This window comes from Carcharodon carcharias, chromosome 2 (assembly GCF_017639515.1).
Source record: "Carcharodon carcharias isolate sCarCar2 chromosome 2, sCarCar2.pri, whole genome shotgun sequence".
Lineage (NCBI taxonomy): Eukaryota > Metazoa > Chordata > Chondrichthyes > Lamniformes > Lamnidae > Carcharodon > Carcharodon carcharias.
The window spans coordinates 9,716,074-9,732,722 of NC_054468.1; the positions used below are offsets into that span (position 1 = coordinate 9,716,074).

At 49.9% G+C, this 16,649-nt stretch overlaps 1 protein-coding gene across 1 annotated transcript in view; it reads left to right on the forward strand.

Moving 5' to 3' along the window:
* Nucleotides 1–16,649, forward strand: part of fndc3ba (fibronectin type III domain containing 3Ba) — a 444,633-nt gene that overhangs the window by 281,552 nt on the left and 146,432 nt on the right. Inside the window, exons 10-12 of the mRNA XM_041204259.1 lie at nt 228–366; nt 8,331–8,384; nt 12,957–13,081. Of these exons, the coding sequence (XP_041060193.1) occupies nt 228–366; nt 8,331–8,384; nt 12,957–13,081 (318 nt within the window). The remainder of the gene's footprint in view (nt 1–227; nt 367–8,330; nt 8,385–12,956; nt 13,082–16,649) is intronic.

Sequence of the window (16,649 nt, forward strand, 5' to 3'; positions counted from 1 at the left end):
TTGTTGGGACTGCCCTGTAGCCTCTAGATGTTGAAACTTAATCTTTAGAACATCTCTGGGAGTAACACTACGGAGAAAGATCACTGTGGCATAAAATAGAATTCATCTTTGTTAAACTAAGTCTATCAGGAATAAAAATGTTAGAGATTTGGGGGGAGAGAAAGCTGTCCAGACTGACCTCTGTTGATCCTTGGTTATCATGCTGCCTCTCACCTCTTGCTTCCCAGAGTTTCCACAATCTACAATTCAGTGAAAGGATCATATTCGGAACCTGTCAGCTTCACCACTCAGAGCTGTGCCCCAGATACTCCATCCCCACCAAAACTCTCTCATCGGACCAAAAGCACACTGACTGTACAATGGAAGGTAAGAGATGATACTGGGACTAAAAGCATTAAACACTGAGGACAGGTTACAAAGACTAGATTATCACAGTGTATAACACTGGGGTACAGTACTGGTGGGGACGGGTCTGTCACTGTATAACACTGGGGTACAGTACTGGTGGGGACAGGTCTGTCAATGTATAACACTGGAGTACAGTACTAGTGGGGATGGGTCTGTCACTGTATAACACTGGGGTACAGTACTGGTGGGGACAGGTCTGTCACTGTATAACACTGGGGTACAGTACTGGTGGGGACAGGTCTGTCACTGTATAACACTGGGGTACAGTGCTGGTGGGGACAGGTCTGTCACTGTATAACACTGAGGTACAGTACTGGTGGGGACAGGTCTGTCACTGTATAACACTGGGGTACAGTACTGGTGGGGACAGGTCTGTCAGTGTATAACACTGGGGTACAGTACTGGTGGGGACGGGTCTGTCACTGTATAACACTGAGGTACAGTACTGGTGGGGACAGGTCTGTCACTGTATAACACTGGGGTACAGTACTGGTGGGGACACGTCTGTCACTGTATAACACTGGGGTACAATACTGTTGGTGACTGGTCTGTCACTGTATAACACTGGGGTACAGTACTGGTGGGGACGGGTCTGTCACTGTATAACACTGGGGTACAGTACTGGTGGGGACGGGTCTGTCACTGTATAACACTGGGGTACAGTACTGGTGGGGACGGGTCTGTCACTGTATAACACTGGGGTACAGTATTGGTGTGGACAGGTCTGTCATTGTATAACACTGGGGTACAGTACTGGTGGGGACAGGTCTGTCATTGTATAACACTGGAGTACAGTACTGGTGGGGACAGGTCTGTCACTGTATAACACTGGGGTACAGTACAGGTGGGGACAGGTCTGTCACTATATAACACTGGGGTACAGTACTGGTGGGGACAGGTCTGTCACTGTATAACACTGGGGTACAGTACTGGTGGGGACGGGACTCTCTCTGTATAACACTGGGGTACAGTACTGGTGGGGACGGGTCTGTCTCTGTATAACACTGGGGTACAGTACTGGTGGGGACAGGTCTGTCTCTGTATAACACTGGGGTACAGTACTGGTGGGGACAGTTCTGTCACTGTAAAACACTGGGGTACTGTACTGGCGGGGACAGGTCTGTCACTGTATAACACTGGGGTACAGTACTGGTTGGGACAGGTCTGTCATTATATAACACTGGGGTACAGTACTGGTGGGGACTGGTCTGTCACTGTATAACACTGGGGTACAGTACTGGTGGGGACAGGTCTGTCACTGTATAACACTGGAGTACAGTACTGGTGGGGATGGGTCTGTCACTGTATAACACTGGGGTACAGTACTGGTGGGGACAGGTCTGTCAGTGTATAACACTGGGGTACAGTACTGATGGGGACGGGTCTGTCACTGTATAACACTGGGGTACAGTACTGGTGGGGACAGGTCTGTCACTGTATAACACTGAGGTACAGTACTGGTGGGTCAGGTCTGTCACTGTATAACACTGGGGTACAGTACTGGTGGGGACGGGTCTGTCACTGTATAACACTGAGGTACAGTACTGGTTGGGACAGGTCTGTCACTGTGTAACACTGGGGTACAGTACTGGTGGTGACAGGTCTGTCACTGTATACCACTGGGGTACAGCACTGGTGGGGACAGGTCTGTCACTGTATAACACTGGGGTACAGTACTGGTGGGGACAGGTCTGTCACTGTATAACACTGGGGTACAGTACTGGTGGGGACAGGTCTGTCACTGTATAACACTGGGGTACCGTACTGGTGGGGATGTGTATGTCACTGTATAACACTGGAGTGCAGTACTGGTGGGGACAGTTCTGTCACTATATAACACTGGAGTACAGTACTGGTGGGGACGGGTCTGTCACTGTATAACACTGGGGTACAGTACTGGTGGGGACAGGTCTGTCACTGTATAACACTGGGGTACAGTACAGGTGGGGACAGGTCTGTCACTATATAACACTGGGGTACAGTACTGGTGGGGACAGGTCTGTCACTGTATAACACTGGGGTACAATACTGGTGGGGACGTGTCTGTCACTGTATAACACTGGGGTACAGTACTGGTGGGGGCAGGTCTGTCACTGTATAACACTGGGGTACAGTACTGGTGGGGACAGGTCTGTCACTGTATAACACTGGGGTACAGTACTGGTGGGGACGGGTCTGTCACTGTATAACACTGAGGTACAGTACTGGTGGGGACAGGTCTGTCACTGTATAACACTGGGGTACAGTACTGGTGGGGACACGTCTGTCACTGTATAACACTGGGGTACAATACTGTTGGTGACTGGTCTGTCACTGTATAACACTGGGGTACAGTACTGGTGGGGACGGGTCTGTCACTGTATAACACGGGTACAGTACTGTTGGTGACGGGTCTGTCACTGTATAACACGGGTACAGTACTGGTGGGGACAGGTCTGTCACTGTATAACACTGGGGTACAGTACTGGTGGGGACGGGTCTGTCACTGTATAACACTGGGGTACAGTACTGGTGGGGACGGGTCTGTCACTGTATAACACTGGGGTACAGTATTGGTGTGGACAGGTCTGTCATTGTATAACACTGGGGTACAGTACTGGTGGGGACAGGTCTGTCACTGTATAACACTGGGGTACAGTACAGGTGGGGACAGGTCTGTCACTATATAACACTGGTGTACAGTACTGGTGGGGACAGGTCTGTCACTGTATAACACTGGGGTACAATACTGGTGGGGACAGGTCTGTCACTGTATAACACTGGGGTACAGTACTGGTGGGGACAGGTCTGTCACTGTATAACACTGGGGTACAGTACTGGTGGGGACGGGTCTCTCTCTGTATAACACTGGGGTACAGTACTGGTGGGGACGGGTCTGTCTCTGTATAACACTGGGGTACAGTACTGGTGGGGACAGGTCTGTCTCTGTATAACACTGGGGTACAGTACTGGTGGGGACAGGTCTGTCACTGTAAAACACTGGGGTACTGTACTGGCGGGGACAGGTCTGTCACTGTATAACACTGGGGTACAGTACTGGTTGGGACAGGTCTGTCATTATATAACACTGGGGTACAGTACTGGTGGGGACTGGTCTGTCACTGTATAACACTGGGGTACAGTACTGGTGGGGACAGGTCTGTCACTGTATAACACTGGAGTACAGTACTGGTGGGGATGGGTCTGTCACTGTATAACACTGGGGTACAGTACTGGTGGGGACAGGTCTGTCAGTGTATAACACTGGGGTACAGTACTGATGGGGACGGGTCTGTCACTGTATAACACTGGGGTACAGTACTGGTGGGGACAGGTCTGTCACTGTATAACACTGAGGTACAGTACTGGTGGGTCAGGTCTGTCACTGTATAACACTGGGGTACAGTACTGGTGGGGACGGGTCTGTCACTGTATAACACTGAGGTACAGTACTGGTTGGGACAGGTCTGTCACTGTATAACACGGGGGTACAGTACGGAGGGGACGGGTGTGTCACTGTATACCACTGGGGTACAGCACTGGTGGGGACAGGTCTGTCACTGTATAACACTGGGGTACATTACTGGTGGGGACGGGTCTGTCACTGTATAACACTGGGGTACAGTACTGGTGGGGACAGGTCTGTCACTGTATAACACTGGGGTACCGTACTGGTGGGGATGTGTATGTCACTGTATAACACTGGAGTGCAGTACTGGTGGGGACAGTTCTGTCACTATATAACACTGGAGTACAGTACTGGTGGGGACGGGTCTGTCACTGTATAACACTGGGGTACAGTACTGGTGGGGACAGGTCTGTCACTGTATAACACTGGGGTACAGTACAGGTGGGGACAGGTCTGTCACTATATAACACTGGGGTACAGTACTGGTGGGGACAGGTCTGTCACTGTATAACACTGGGGTACAATACTGGTGGGGACGTGTCTGTCACTGTATAACACTGGGGTACAGTACTGGTGGGGGCAGGTCTGTCACTGTATAACACTGGTGTACAGTACTGGTGGGGGCATGTCTGTCACTTTATAACACTGGGGTACAGTACTGGTGGGGACGTGTCTGTCACTGTATAACTCTGGGGTACAGTACTGGTGGGGACGCGTCTGTCTCTGTATAACACTGGTGTACAGTACTGGTGGGGACAGGTCTATCAGTGTACAACACTGGGGTACAGTACTGGTGGGGACAGGTCTGTCACTGTATAACACTGGGGTACAGTACTGGTGGGGACAGGTCTGTCACTGTATAACACTGGGGTACAGTACTGGTGGGGACGGGTCTGTCACTGTATAACACTGGGGTACAGTACTGGTGGGGACACGTCTGTCACTGTATAACACTGGGGTACAGTACTGGTGGGGACAGGTCTGTCACTGTATAACACTGGGGTACAGTACTGGTGGGGACAGGTCTGTCACTATATAACACTGGGGAACAGTACTGCTGGGGATGGGTCTGTCACTGTATAACACTGGGGTACAGTACTTTTGGGGACAGGTCTGTCACTGTATAACACTGGGGTACAGTACTGGTGGGGACGGGTCTGTCACTGTATAACACTGGGGTACAGTACTGGTGGGGACAGGTCTGTCACTGTATAACACTGGGGTACAGTACTGGTGGGGACTGGTCTGTCACTGTATAACACTGGGGTACACTACTGTTGGTGATTGGTCTGTCACTGTATAACACTGGGGTACAGTACTGGTGGGGACAGGTCTGTCACTTTATAACACTGGGGTACAGTACTGGTGGGGACAGGTCTGTCAATGTATAACACTGGGGTACAGTACTGGTGGGGACGGGTCTGTTACTGTATAACACTGGGGTACAATACTGTTGGTGACTGGTCTGTCACTGTGTAACACTGGGGTACAGTACTTGTAGGGACGGGTCTGTCACTGTATAACACGGGTACAGTACTGTTGGTGACGGGTCTGTCACTGTATAACACGGGTACAGTACTGGTGGGGACAGGTCTTTCACTGTATAACACTGGGGTACAGTACTGGTGGGGACGGGTCTGTCACTGTATAACACTGGGGTACAGTATTGGTGTGGACAGGTCTGTCATTGTATAACACTGGGGTACAGTACTGGTGGGGACAGGTTTTTCACTGTATAACACTGGGGTACAGTACTGGTGGGTACAGGTCTGTCACTGTATAACCCTGGATTACAGTACTGGTGGGGACAGGTCTGTCACTGTATAACACTGTGGTACAGTACTGGTGGGGCCGGGTCTGTCACTGTATAACACTGGGGTACAGTACTGGTGGGGACAGGTCTGTCACTGTATAACACTGTGGTACAGTACTGGTGGGGACGGGTCTGTCACTTTATAACACTGGGGTACAGTACTGGTCGGGACGGGTCTGTCACTGTATAACACTGGGGTACAGTACTGGTGGGGACGGGTCTGTCACTGTATAACACTGTGGTACAGTACAGGTGGGGACGGGTCTGTCACTGTATAGCACTGGGGTACAGTACTGGTGGGGACAGGTCTGTCACTGTATTACACTGGGGTTCAGTACTGGTGGGGACGGGTCTGTCGCTGTGTAACACTGGGGTACAGTACTGGTGGGGACAGGTTTGTCACTGTATAACACTGGGGTACAGTACTCGTGGGGACTGGTCTGTCACTGTATAACACTGGGGTACAGTACTGGTGGGGACGGGTCTGTCACTGTATAACACTGGGGTGCAGTACTGGTGGGGACGAGTCTGTCACTGTATAACACTGGGGGACATTACTGGTGGGGACAGGTCTGTCACTGAATAACACTGGGGTACATTCCTGGTGGGGACATTTCTGTCACTGTATAACACTGGGGTACAGTACTGGTGGGGACAGGTCTGTCACTGTATAACACTGGGGTACAGTACTGGTGGGGATGGGTCTTTCGCTGTGTAACACTGGGGTACAGTACTGTTGGGGACGGGTCTGTCACTGTATAACACTGGGGTACAGTACTGGTGGGGACAGGTCTGTCATTGTACAACACTGGTGTACAGTACTGGTGGGGACAGGTCTGTCACTGTGTAACACTGGAGTACAGTACTGGTGGGACAGGTCTGTCACTGTATAACACTGGTGCACAGTACTTGTGGGGACGGGTCTGTAACTTTATAACACTGGGTTACAGTACTGGTGGGGACAGGTCTGTCACTGTATAACACTGGGGTTCAGTACTGGTGGGGACGGGTCTGTCGCTGTGTAACACTGGGGTACAGTACTAGTGGGGACAGGTCTGTCACTGTATAACACTGGGGTACAGTACTGTTGGGGACAGGTCTGTCACTATAACACTGGGGTACAGTACTGGTGGGGACGGGTCTGTCACTGTATAACACTGGGGTACAGTACTGGTGGGGACGGGTCTGTCAGTGTATAACACTGGGGTACAGTACTGGTGGGGACGGGTCTGTCACTGTATAACACTGGGGTGTAGTACTGGTGGGGACGGGTCTGTCACTGTATAACACTGGGGGACATTACTGGTGGGGACAGGTCTGTCACTGAATAACACTGGGGTACATTCCTGGTGGGGACATTTCTGTCACTGTATAACACTGGGGTACAGTACTGGTGGGGACAGGTCTGTCACTGTATAACACTGGGGTACAGTCCTGGTGGGGACAGGTCTGTCACTGTATAACACTGGGGTACAGTACTGGTGGGCCGGGTCTGTCGCTGTGTAACACTGGTTTACAATACTGTTGGGGACGGGTCTGTCACTGTATAACACTGGGGTACAGTACTGGTGGGGACAGGTCTGTCATTGTACAACACTGGTGTACAGTACTGGTGGGGACGGGTCTGTCACTGTTTAACACTGGAGTACAGTACTGGTGGGGACAGGTCTGTCACTGTATAACACTGGGGCACAGTACTTGTGGGGACGGGTCTGTAACTTTATAACACTGGGTTACAGTACTGGTGGGGACAGGTCTGTCACTGTATAACACTGGGGTACAGTACTGGTGGGGACAGGCCTATCACTGTATAACACTGGAGTACAGTACTGGTGAAGACAGGTCTGTCACTGTATAACAATGGGGTACAGTACTGGTGGGGACAGGTCTGTCTCTGTATAACACTGGAGTACGGTACTGGTGGGGACAGGTCTGTCGCTGTATAACACTGGGGTACAGTACTGGTGGGGACAGGTCTGTCACTGTATAACACTGGGGTACAGTACGGGTGGGGACAGGTCTGTCACTGTATAACACTGGGGTGCAGTACGGGTGGGGACAGGTCTGTCACTGTATAACACTGGGGTACAGTACTGGTGGGGACAGGTCTGTCACTGTATAACACTGGAGTACAGTACTGGTGAAGACAGGTCTGTCACTGTATATCAATGGGGTACAGTACTGGTGGGGACAGGTCTGTCACTGTATAACACTAGGATACAGTACTGGTGAAGACAGGTCTGTCATTGTATAACACTGGAGTACAGTACTGGTGGGGACAGCTCTGTCACTGTATAACACTGGTGTACAGTACTAGTGATGACAGGTCTGTCACTGTATAACAATGGGGTACAGTACTGGTGGGGACAGGTCTGTCACTGTATAACACTTGGGTACAGTACTGGTGCAGAGCTGCCAATTAGTTTCGGAATTGTCACAGGGCTATGGTGAGAGAGCAGAACACTGGAATTTGTGTGGAATTGGTACAAGGCTATGGGGAGAGTGTTGGCTAGTGTGATTAGTTTGAGACTGGTACAGGGCTATCTGGAGAGAATGGGGCAGTGGGATCATTTTGCCTTTGCTGTTCCAGAGATCCAGTGCAGACATGATGTGCCAAATGGCCTCTACCTGTGCAGTAAACTGGCTGAGTTCTACATTGAGTTTCATTACACATGAGTCAATTGTAAACCTCGCTCCCTTTGTGTTTTAATTCTCACCCAGGCACCTGTCGATAATGGATCAAAAATTACCAGCTACCTGCTGGAGTGGGATGAGGTGAGTGTTCATTAACTCATCCTTGGGAATATTGACAGCAGAATCGTTTCAGTTCCCAAGTAAATTGCCTTTTATTTTTCTTAAGAATCCTAGACTCTTTTGACATAGAAATAATTTTAAAATATCGTTAAAGCAAGAAACATTAATATTTTTTACAATAAATCTGCTCAAAACATTAGCAATTGATAAAGAGTCATTTACAGCACAGCAAGAGGCCATTGGGCCCATTGAGTCCATGTTGGGTCTCTGTGGAGCAATCCAGTTGGACCCCCTCCCCCACTCGATCCCCGTAGCTCAGCAGGTTTGTTTCCCATAAGAGCCGGTCCAGTTTCCATTGGAAATCATTGATTATTTCCCCCTTCCGTGACCATTTTTGACTGGGATTAAAGCTGTAGAATAAAATATGCCTTGAGGAAAGCGAAATAACTGCGGATGCTGGAAAACTCAGCAGGCCTGACAGCGTCTGTGGACAGAGAGAGAGAGACAGAGTTAATGTTTCGAGTCCATGTGACTCTTCTTCAGCGCTAAAGAGAAGTCGGACTCGAAGCGTTAACTCTGTCTCCCCCCCTCCACGGATGCTGTCAGACCTGCTGAGTTTTTCCAGCTACTTTTTTGTTTTCGTACCTTGAGGGAAGGTTAGTCAACTTGTCGAGCTCATTCTGCCACTCCTTGAGAGCTTCAGAGGGTCCCTTTTCTTTTAGGCTGGATCACCCAACCCCCAGTTCCTTTCTCATCAAGGAGGTGGGAGGTTCTCAGCGGCCTGGGGTGGAGGTGAGTGTTTATGTGTCAGGGTCAGCAATGGTGCTCGTCCTGGTCTCCTGAAAACATTCACTCACTCCTTCGCCAGAGGTTCGCGGAGATCATTAGCATTTAGAAGTTTCTAAATAACTCCCCTCCCCACCCAGCTCCTCCAAGAGGAGCCACTCTCATTAACGCAGGGTGGAATCTCCCTGTGCCCTTCCCCCTGTGGCAGGTTTGGTGCCAGGGGGACGTTGAATCAGACAGGTGCAGGCGCCGCCACGCTCCTTTTTCCACCACAGTTGAGTCCGTGGTGAGAAGGCCTGGGGATTAGCTTCCTGCCCATAAAAAGGGAAATTAATGTCCACTTAAGGGCCTCCTTCTGCTGCCGCTGGGATTGATCCAGTGGTGGGTAGGGAGCTCACAATGCGGAGAGCACCACCAACAAACCCATGTGGGTTAATTGTGGGTTGGGGTGGGCGCGAAGGGGTGAGGGGTGGGGTGAGGGGTGGTAGGGTGAGGGGTGGGGTGGGGGCGAAGGCGTCAGGGTTGGGGTTGAGAGGTTCCGGGTGTGGGATGGGGGCGGGTGGGGTGGGTGTGGGGTGGTTTCTCGTTCAATGCTCTCAATGCCTGAGCAAGATATCCAGCATTGGGGAGGCAGCCTGCAGAGACCCCTCCCCCTGTCCTTGCTGCCCTCTCTCTCCCATCCCCCATGGCCCTTCCTCTGGCCACCACCCACATCTGGCCTGGTATTCAGCAATGAGCCTAGGCCCCGGGTGGGTGTCATACCAGCAGCTAGCTCCACTTCTCCTGCCCCCACAGGCTGGCAGCTCTTGGCAGATGGGATGTCTACCCCCGGGATCCTTGATCCTGGGTAAGGCCCACCACAGGCCTGTCAAGTGCTTGAGCGGAACAAAATGCTTTGGCCTTCCTGAACCAAGGCGCTCTAGCCAGCAACTCAAGCACCCATCACCTCCACGAGGTTCCGCCCTCAATAAAGCCGGGGACAAGGGAGGCAGGAAGTACGGAGAATTCCAACTGGGGTGAGGACATTTTCCACCCCCGGAAACATAAGCCTGCCCGTGTCCGAACTCTTGCCAAGCCCTGTTCATCCATCTCACACTGCGCTCATTGCCTCTCTACCCCTTTCTTCTCCTTTAAGATGCTCCTTAAAACCCTTCTCTTTGGCCAAGCTATTGGTCACCTATCCTAATATTTAATTAGGTATCCGGGTGTCAGATTTTGTTGATAATTTGCTCCAATGAAGTTCCTTGTAACGTTTTGCCATGTTAAAGGTGGCTAAATATAAAAGTTGCTTTTGATGTCATCTAGGGGCTTCTGCTCAATCATATGACACTGTGAATGTGAAGTGCCTCTTCACCCCCACCCCACCCCCCAATGGAATTTGAAGGGTGGGGGAAAGTGGGGGATCACAACCGAGGCAGCGTTGCTCTTCTCCCCCAACCATCCTGCCTAATTAGTTAACCTTTGTGCCTTGGTGGGCCAGGAATTTCAGCAGACGCTAACCAGAAAATGTCAACAGTGACAAACAGACTCCATGAACATCAGCAGTACAGAGGCTGAACCCACCATTTCTACCCATCAGCCTCCCTTTTCCCCACCCTGTACATTCAGTTGACCAAGAGTCAGCCCACACTGACATTCCCTCATCATTGCAAAAACCACACAGCCAGGGATGTTAACAATTCATTCTCAAGTTGTGGGTGTCGCTGGCTGGGCTAGCATTTATTGCCCATCCCTAGTTGCCCTTGGGAAGGTGGTGGTGAGCTGCCTTCTTGAGCCGCTGCAGTCCATGTGGTGTAGGTACACCCACTGTGCTGTTAGGGAGGGAATTCTAGGATTTTGACCCAGCGACAGTGAAGGAACGGCCAATATATTTCCAAGTCAGGATGATTAGTAGCTTGGAGAGGAACTTCCGGTTGGCGGTGTTCCCATCTATCAGCTGCCCTTGTCCTTCTAGATGTTAGTGGTTGTGGGTTTGGAAGGTGCTGTCGAAGGAACCTTGGTGAATCCCTGCAGTGCATCTTGTAGATGGTACACACTGCTGCTACTGTGCGACAGCGGTGGAGGGAGTGAATGTTTGTGGATGTGGTGCCAATCAAGTGGGCTACTTTGTCATGGATGGTGTTGAGCTTCTTGAGTGTTGTGGGAGCTGCACTCATCCAGGCGAGTGGAGAGTATTCCATCACACTCCTGACTTGTGCCTTGTAGATGGTGGACAGGCTTTGGGGAGTCAGGAGGTGAGTTACTTGCCGCAGGATTCCCAGCCTCTGACCTACTCTTGCAGCCACCGTATTTATATGGCTAGTCCAGTTCAGTTTCTGGTCAATAGTAACCCCCAGGATGTTGATAGTGGGGGATTCAGTGATGGTAATGACATTGAACATCAAGGCCAGGCTTTCCCAGTCAGCGAGCAGGGGGTGGGGCCCACTCACCGACATGTAAAATGATGTCAGGCGGAACTCCCAATCTCACCGCGCCCCATTTAAATTTTCAGGAAGTGGGGGGCTCAACAGAATCAGCTGTGCACCTGCCGACCTGTCAATGGCCAATTGAGGCCATTGACAGAGTCAATAAACTAATTAATGGACCTGCCCATCCAACCTTAAGGCAGGCAGACAATAGGAAAAGCATCAAACCTCATCCACCGGCAGGATGAGGCTTCATGTAGGTTTTAAAAAATTTAATTAAATTGTATTTAAAAGTGATGGACATGTCCCAACTCACGTGACAGTGTCACATGAGGGGACATGTCAGGGAATTTTTTTTTTCTATTTTTAATATTTTTGACAGTAGAGCCAATCTCCCTGAGGCTGCACTTAGCCTCAGGGAGATGAGTCGCTCTATTGTGCGCATGCGCGTAAGAGCGCACTCTCGGCTCAGGGAATCCCACCCCCACTCCTGTCTGCACAGGGGGGAGCACAGCGCTTCCATGCGGACATCTCCCCGGGCAGGCCTTAATTGGCCCACCCATGTAAAATGGCGGCACGCCTCCAATCGGGGCGTTGATCAGAGGTGTGCCTGTGCGCCCACTCTTAAACTCCCCTCCCCACCAACGGGGGGAAAATTCTGCCCCAAGGGGCAATGGTTAGATTCTCTCTTGCTGAAGATGGTCATTGCCTAGCACTTGTGTGCTGTGAATGTTACTTGCCACTTGTCAGCCTAAGCCTGGATATTGTCCAGGTCTTGCTGCATTTGGACATGGACTGCTTCAGTATCTGAGGAGTCGTGAATGGTGCTGAACATTGTGCAGTCATCAGCGAACATCCCCACTTCCGACCTTATGATGGAAGGAAGGTCATTGATGGAGATGGTTGGGCTGAGGACATTACCCTGCGGAACTCCTGCAGTGATGTCCTGGAGCTGAGATAATTGATCATACACCAGAAGGTGGTGGTGAGCTGCCTTCTTCAATCGCTGCAGTCCATGTGGTGTAGGTAGACCCACAGTGCTGTTAGAGAGTCCCAGGTTTGTGACCCAGTGACCATGAAGGAACAACAATATATTTCCAAGTCAGGATGGTGAGTGACTTGGAGAGGAACTTGGTGATGTTCCCATGTATCTGCTGCCCTTGTCCTTCCAGATGGTAGAGGTCACTGGTTTGGAAGGTGCTGTGGAAAGAGCCTTGTTGAGTTACTGTCGTGCATCTTGTAGATGGTACACACTGCTGCTACTGTGTGTCGGTGGAGGGATTAAAAGATGGTATTAAATGCCCCTGTCCTCATTGCTGCCGTTGGCGGGTTTAGGTGGTAAGACTGGCATGAACCACGTGGCTATTGATCTAAATGGTCTCTCTCCATTCCTTGTGTTTAGGGGAAACGGAACAACAGATTTCGGGAATGTTACTTTGGTAGCCAGCGGCACTATAAACTAACCAAACTCTTACCGGCCATTGGTTACACCTTTCGGTTAGCAGCGTGCAATGATATCGGTACCAGGTGGGTGACCTCGTTTCTCTTCTAAATCAGATCCAGAAATATGGATAGGAGACATTCCCAAGAAACCTGTTCCCTCCAATTTTTCATGCAGCTGTTTGTGGAAATTTGTTGTGCACCATTTGGTCACCAGGTGAAGCCCAACGTCTTATGCTATAGCGACACACCAACCCTTCAGTAATTGGAATGGGTGACATTGGCAAAGGTGGCATTTTTGGAGCATCTCTGGTTCTCTCCAGAAGATGATGATGAACCGTTTGTTGCAGCTATCATTTCTACCATGGGGTGACTTGATCAACCGTTCTGAAAGGACATTAAGAGTCAGCCATGTTGCTGTGGGTCTGGAGTCACATGTAGGCCAAACCTGAGAAGGACAGCAGATTCCCTTCCCTAAAGGACATTAGTGAACCAGATGGATTTTTCACAATCTGACAGCTCCATCATCATCTTTTTCTCAACCCACCACCCTCAGACCAGACAAGGAGCCATCAATATAAGATAATCATCGATAAATCAAACAGGGAATTCAGGAAAAGCATCTTTATTCTGAAAGTGCTAAGAATGTGGATGCCACTACCACAGAAATAGTTCAGGTGAATGGTATAGATGCATTTAAGGGAAGCTGGATAAACACCCAAGAGAAAGGAAACAGAAGGATATATTGATAGGGTGTGATGAAGAGGGTGTGGTAGGAGGCTTGTGTGGAGCATAAACACTAGCATGGACCAGTTGGGCCAAATGGCCTGATTCTGTGCTGTTATTTCTGTATAATTCGATGAATGCCTGTTGATAGATATGCATGTAACTAAGTCTACTTTGTGAAGGTTAAAACCATGTCATATGAACTTATGAATTAGGGGCAGGAGTAAGGCCACTCGGCCCCTTGAGCCTGCTGCACCATTCAGTAAGATCGTGGCTGGTCTGATTGTAACCTCCTGCCTTACCCTGATAACCTTTCACCCCCTTGTTTATCAAGAATCTATCTAGCTCTGCCTTAAACATACTTAAAGACTCTGCTTCCACTGTCTTTTGAGGAAGAGAGTTCCAAAGATTCACAACCCTCAGAGAGAAAAATTTCTCCTCATCTCTGTCTTAAATAAGCGACCCCTTATTTTTCAGCAGTGACCCCTAGCGATATCTTGGTCCAGGCGTTAAGCATCACCCCCATGGAAATCAAACAGGACACACCAGCGAGTAAGAGATATGAACACAAGTAGAACAGGCTGCCTATGGTTTCATAGATCGGATTGGCAGAATCTGCAGGTTGACACTCCATCGTCTGGACATTCTCCAGTCTGCTGCGCGAAGGAAATGAGACATTACATGTTGATTTTACTGGGGCTGTAGACAGCATTGATGCCGTTGATTCCTGACATGCAGTTTTCACACAGAGACGTGCTCATACACTCACACCCATGCACACTCGTGCACTTGTACACTCATAATTTCATTATTTTTTTTTATTCATTCACGGGATGTGGGCTTTGCTGGCTGGGCCAGCATTTATTGCCCATCCCTAATTGCCCTTGAGAAGATGGTGGTGAGCTGCCTTCTTGAACCGCTGCAGTCCATATGGTGTAGGTACACCCACAGTGCTGTTAGGGAGGGAGTTCCAGGATTTTGACCCAGCGACAGTGAAGGAACAGTGATACATTTCCAAGTCAGGATGGTGAATGGTTTGGAGGGGAACTTCCAGGTGGTGGTGTGCCCATCTGTCTGCTGCCCTTGTCCTTCTAGATGGTAGTGGTCGTGGCTTTGGAAGGTGCTTTCTAAGGGGCCTTGGTGAATCCCTGCAGTGCACCTTGTAGATGGTACACACTGCTGCTACTGTGTGTCGTTGGAGGGAGTGAAAGATGGTGTTAAATGCCCCTGTCCTCAGTGCTGCCGGTGGTGGGTTTAGGAGGTAAGAATGGCATGAACCATGTGAGGAAGGGAGTTCCAGAATTTTGACCCAGCGACAGTGAAGGTACAGCAACTGTGGGGAGATGGTGGTGTAATGGTAATGTCACTGGACTAGTGATGATGACTAATGTCAGAGACCCCCAGCTAATGTTCTGGGACACAGGTTCTAATCCCACCAAGGCTGGTGGATTCTGAATTCACTCAATGTGGAATTGAAAAGCTAGTCTAATGGTGATCACAAAACCATTGCTGATTGTTGTAAGAATCCATCTGGTTCACTAATGTCCTTTAGGGAAGGGAATCTGCTGTCCTTACCTGGTCTGGCCTACATGTGACTCCAGACCCACAGCAATGTGGTTGACTCTTAAACGTCCTTTTAAAATGGCCTAACAAGCTCAGTTGTATCATTTAGGAACAGGAGGAGGCCATTCAGCCCCTCAAGCTTGCTCTGCCATTCAGTAAGGTAATGGCTGATCTGATAGTGGCCTCAACTCCCCTTCCCTTCCTGCCACCTCGAATCTCTTGTTAATCAAAAATCTCTCTATCTAAGCCTTGAATATATTTAATGACCCGTCCTGCACTGCTGTCTGGAGAAGAGAACTCCCAAAGATTAATGACCCTCTGAAAGGAAACATTTCTTCTCATCTCCATCTTGAACTGAGCCCCCCAGTTCCAGATTCCAGATTCCCCCATGAGGAGAATCATCCACCCAACATCTCCCCTGTAAAACCCTTGTACATGCAACTCATACGTGTGCACACACACACTTGCACACTCTCCATTCACTGCATCAGCTACCAAGCAGCTGCTGGGTGACCCTAGTAACAGAAATCGAAGCCTTTGGACAATTATTGATTTATTTCCTTCCCCCCCTCCCTGCCCCACCAAACACCTGTTGTTTTTCTAATTCTCACTCTTTATCTTTAACCCTCTACTTCCTCTCTGTTCATCCTGATTGTCAAATTTTATGTTCCATTTGTTCACTCCGCTCTCTTTTTGTCTCATTTCTCTCTCCCTGTATCTTTCCCGCTTTATTTTTCTCATCCTCATTGTCTCCACTGTAACGCATCTATCCCTCTCTCTCTCTATCTTATACCTTCAACGTCACTATCTCTGTCTCACTCTATCTCTGCATATTTCTATCTCTTTCTTTCTCTCTGTATATTGTTGCTCTCTTACCCTACTTCCCTCTTTCTCTGTATCGCTGCCTCCCATGTGTTTATCCCTCTGTACCTGCCTCTCTCTCACTCTCACTTTCTTTATCTTTCTCTTTTGCTCTTTCCGTATTTCTCTATCTCACTCTTTCAATATCTGTCTGTCTGTCTCTCCCCTCCCTCTGTTTCTCTGCCCCTTTCTAACCCTCTCCATCTCACTATCTCTTTCTCACTTACCCTCATTCCTTCTCCCCACCCCATCCATCCTGCTCTGCCCCACACCACCCCTCTCACCCCCTCACCCCCCCACTTGCCCTCTTGCCCCTCTCCCTCCCCCTCTCCCCTCCCCCTCTTCTCTCTCCCCCCTCTCCTCCCCTCTCCCTTCCCCCTTCCCCCTAATCTCTTGATCTCTCTTGCACTCTCTGTCCTCCTCTCCCTCCTTCTTTCTATTTCTTCCCTCTCCTCTCTCTCTCCCATCTCACTGCCCCTCTGCCCTCTCTGCCCCACCCCCCTCC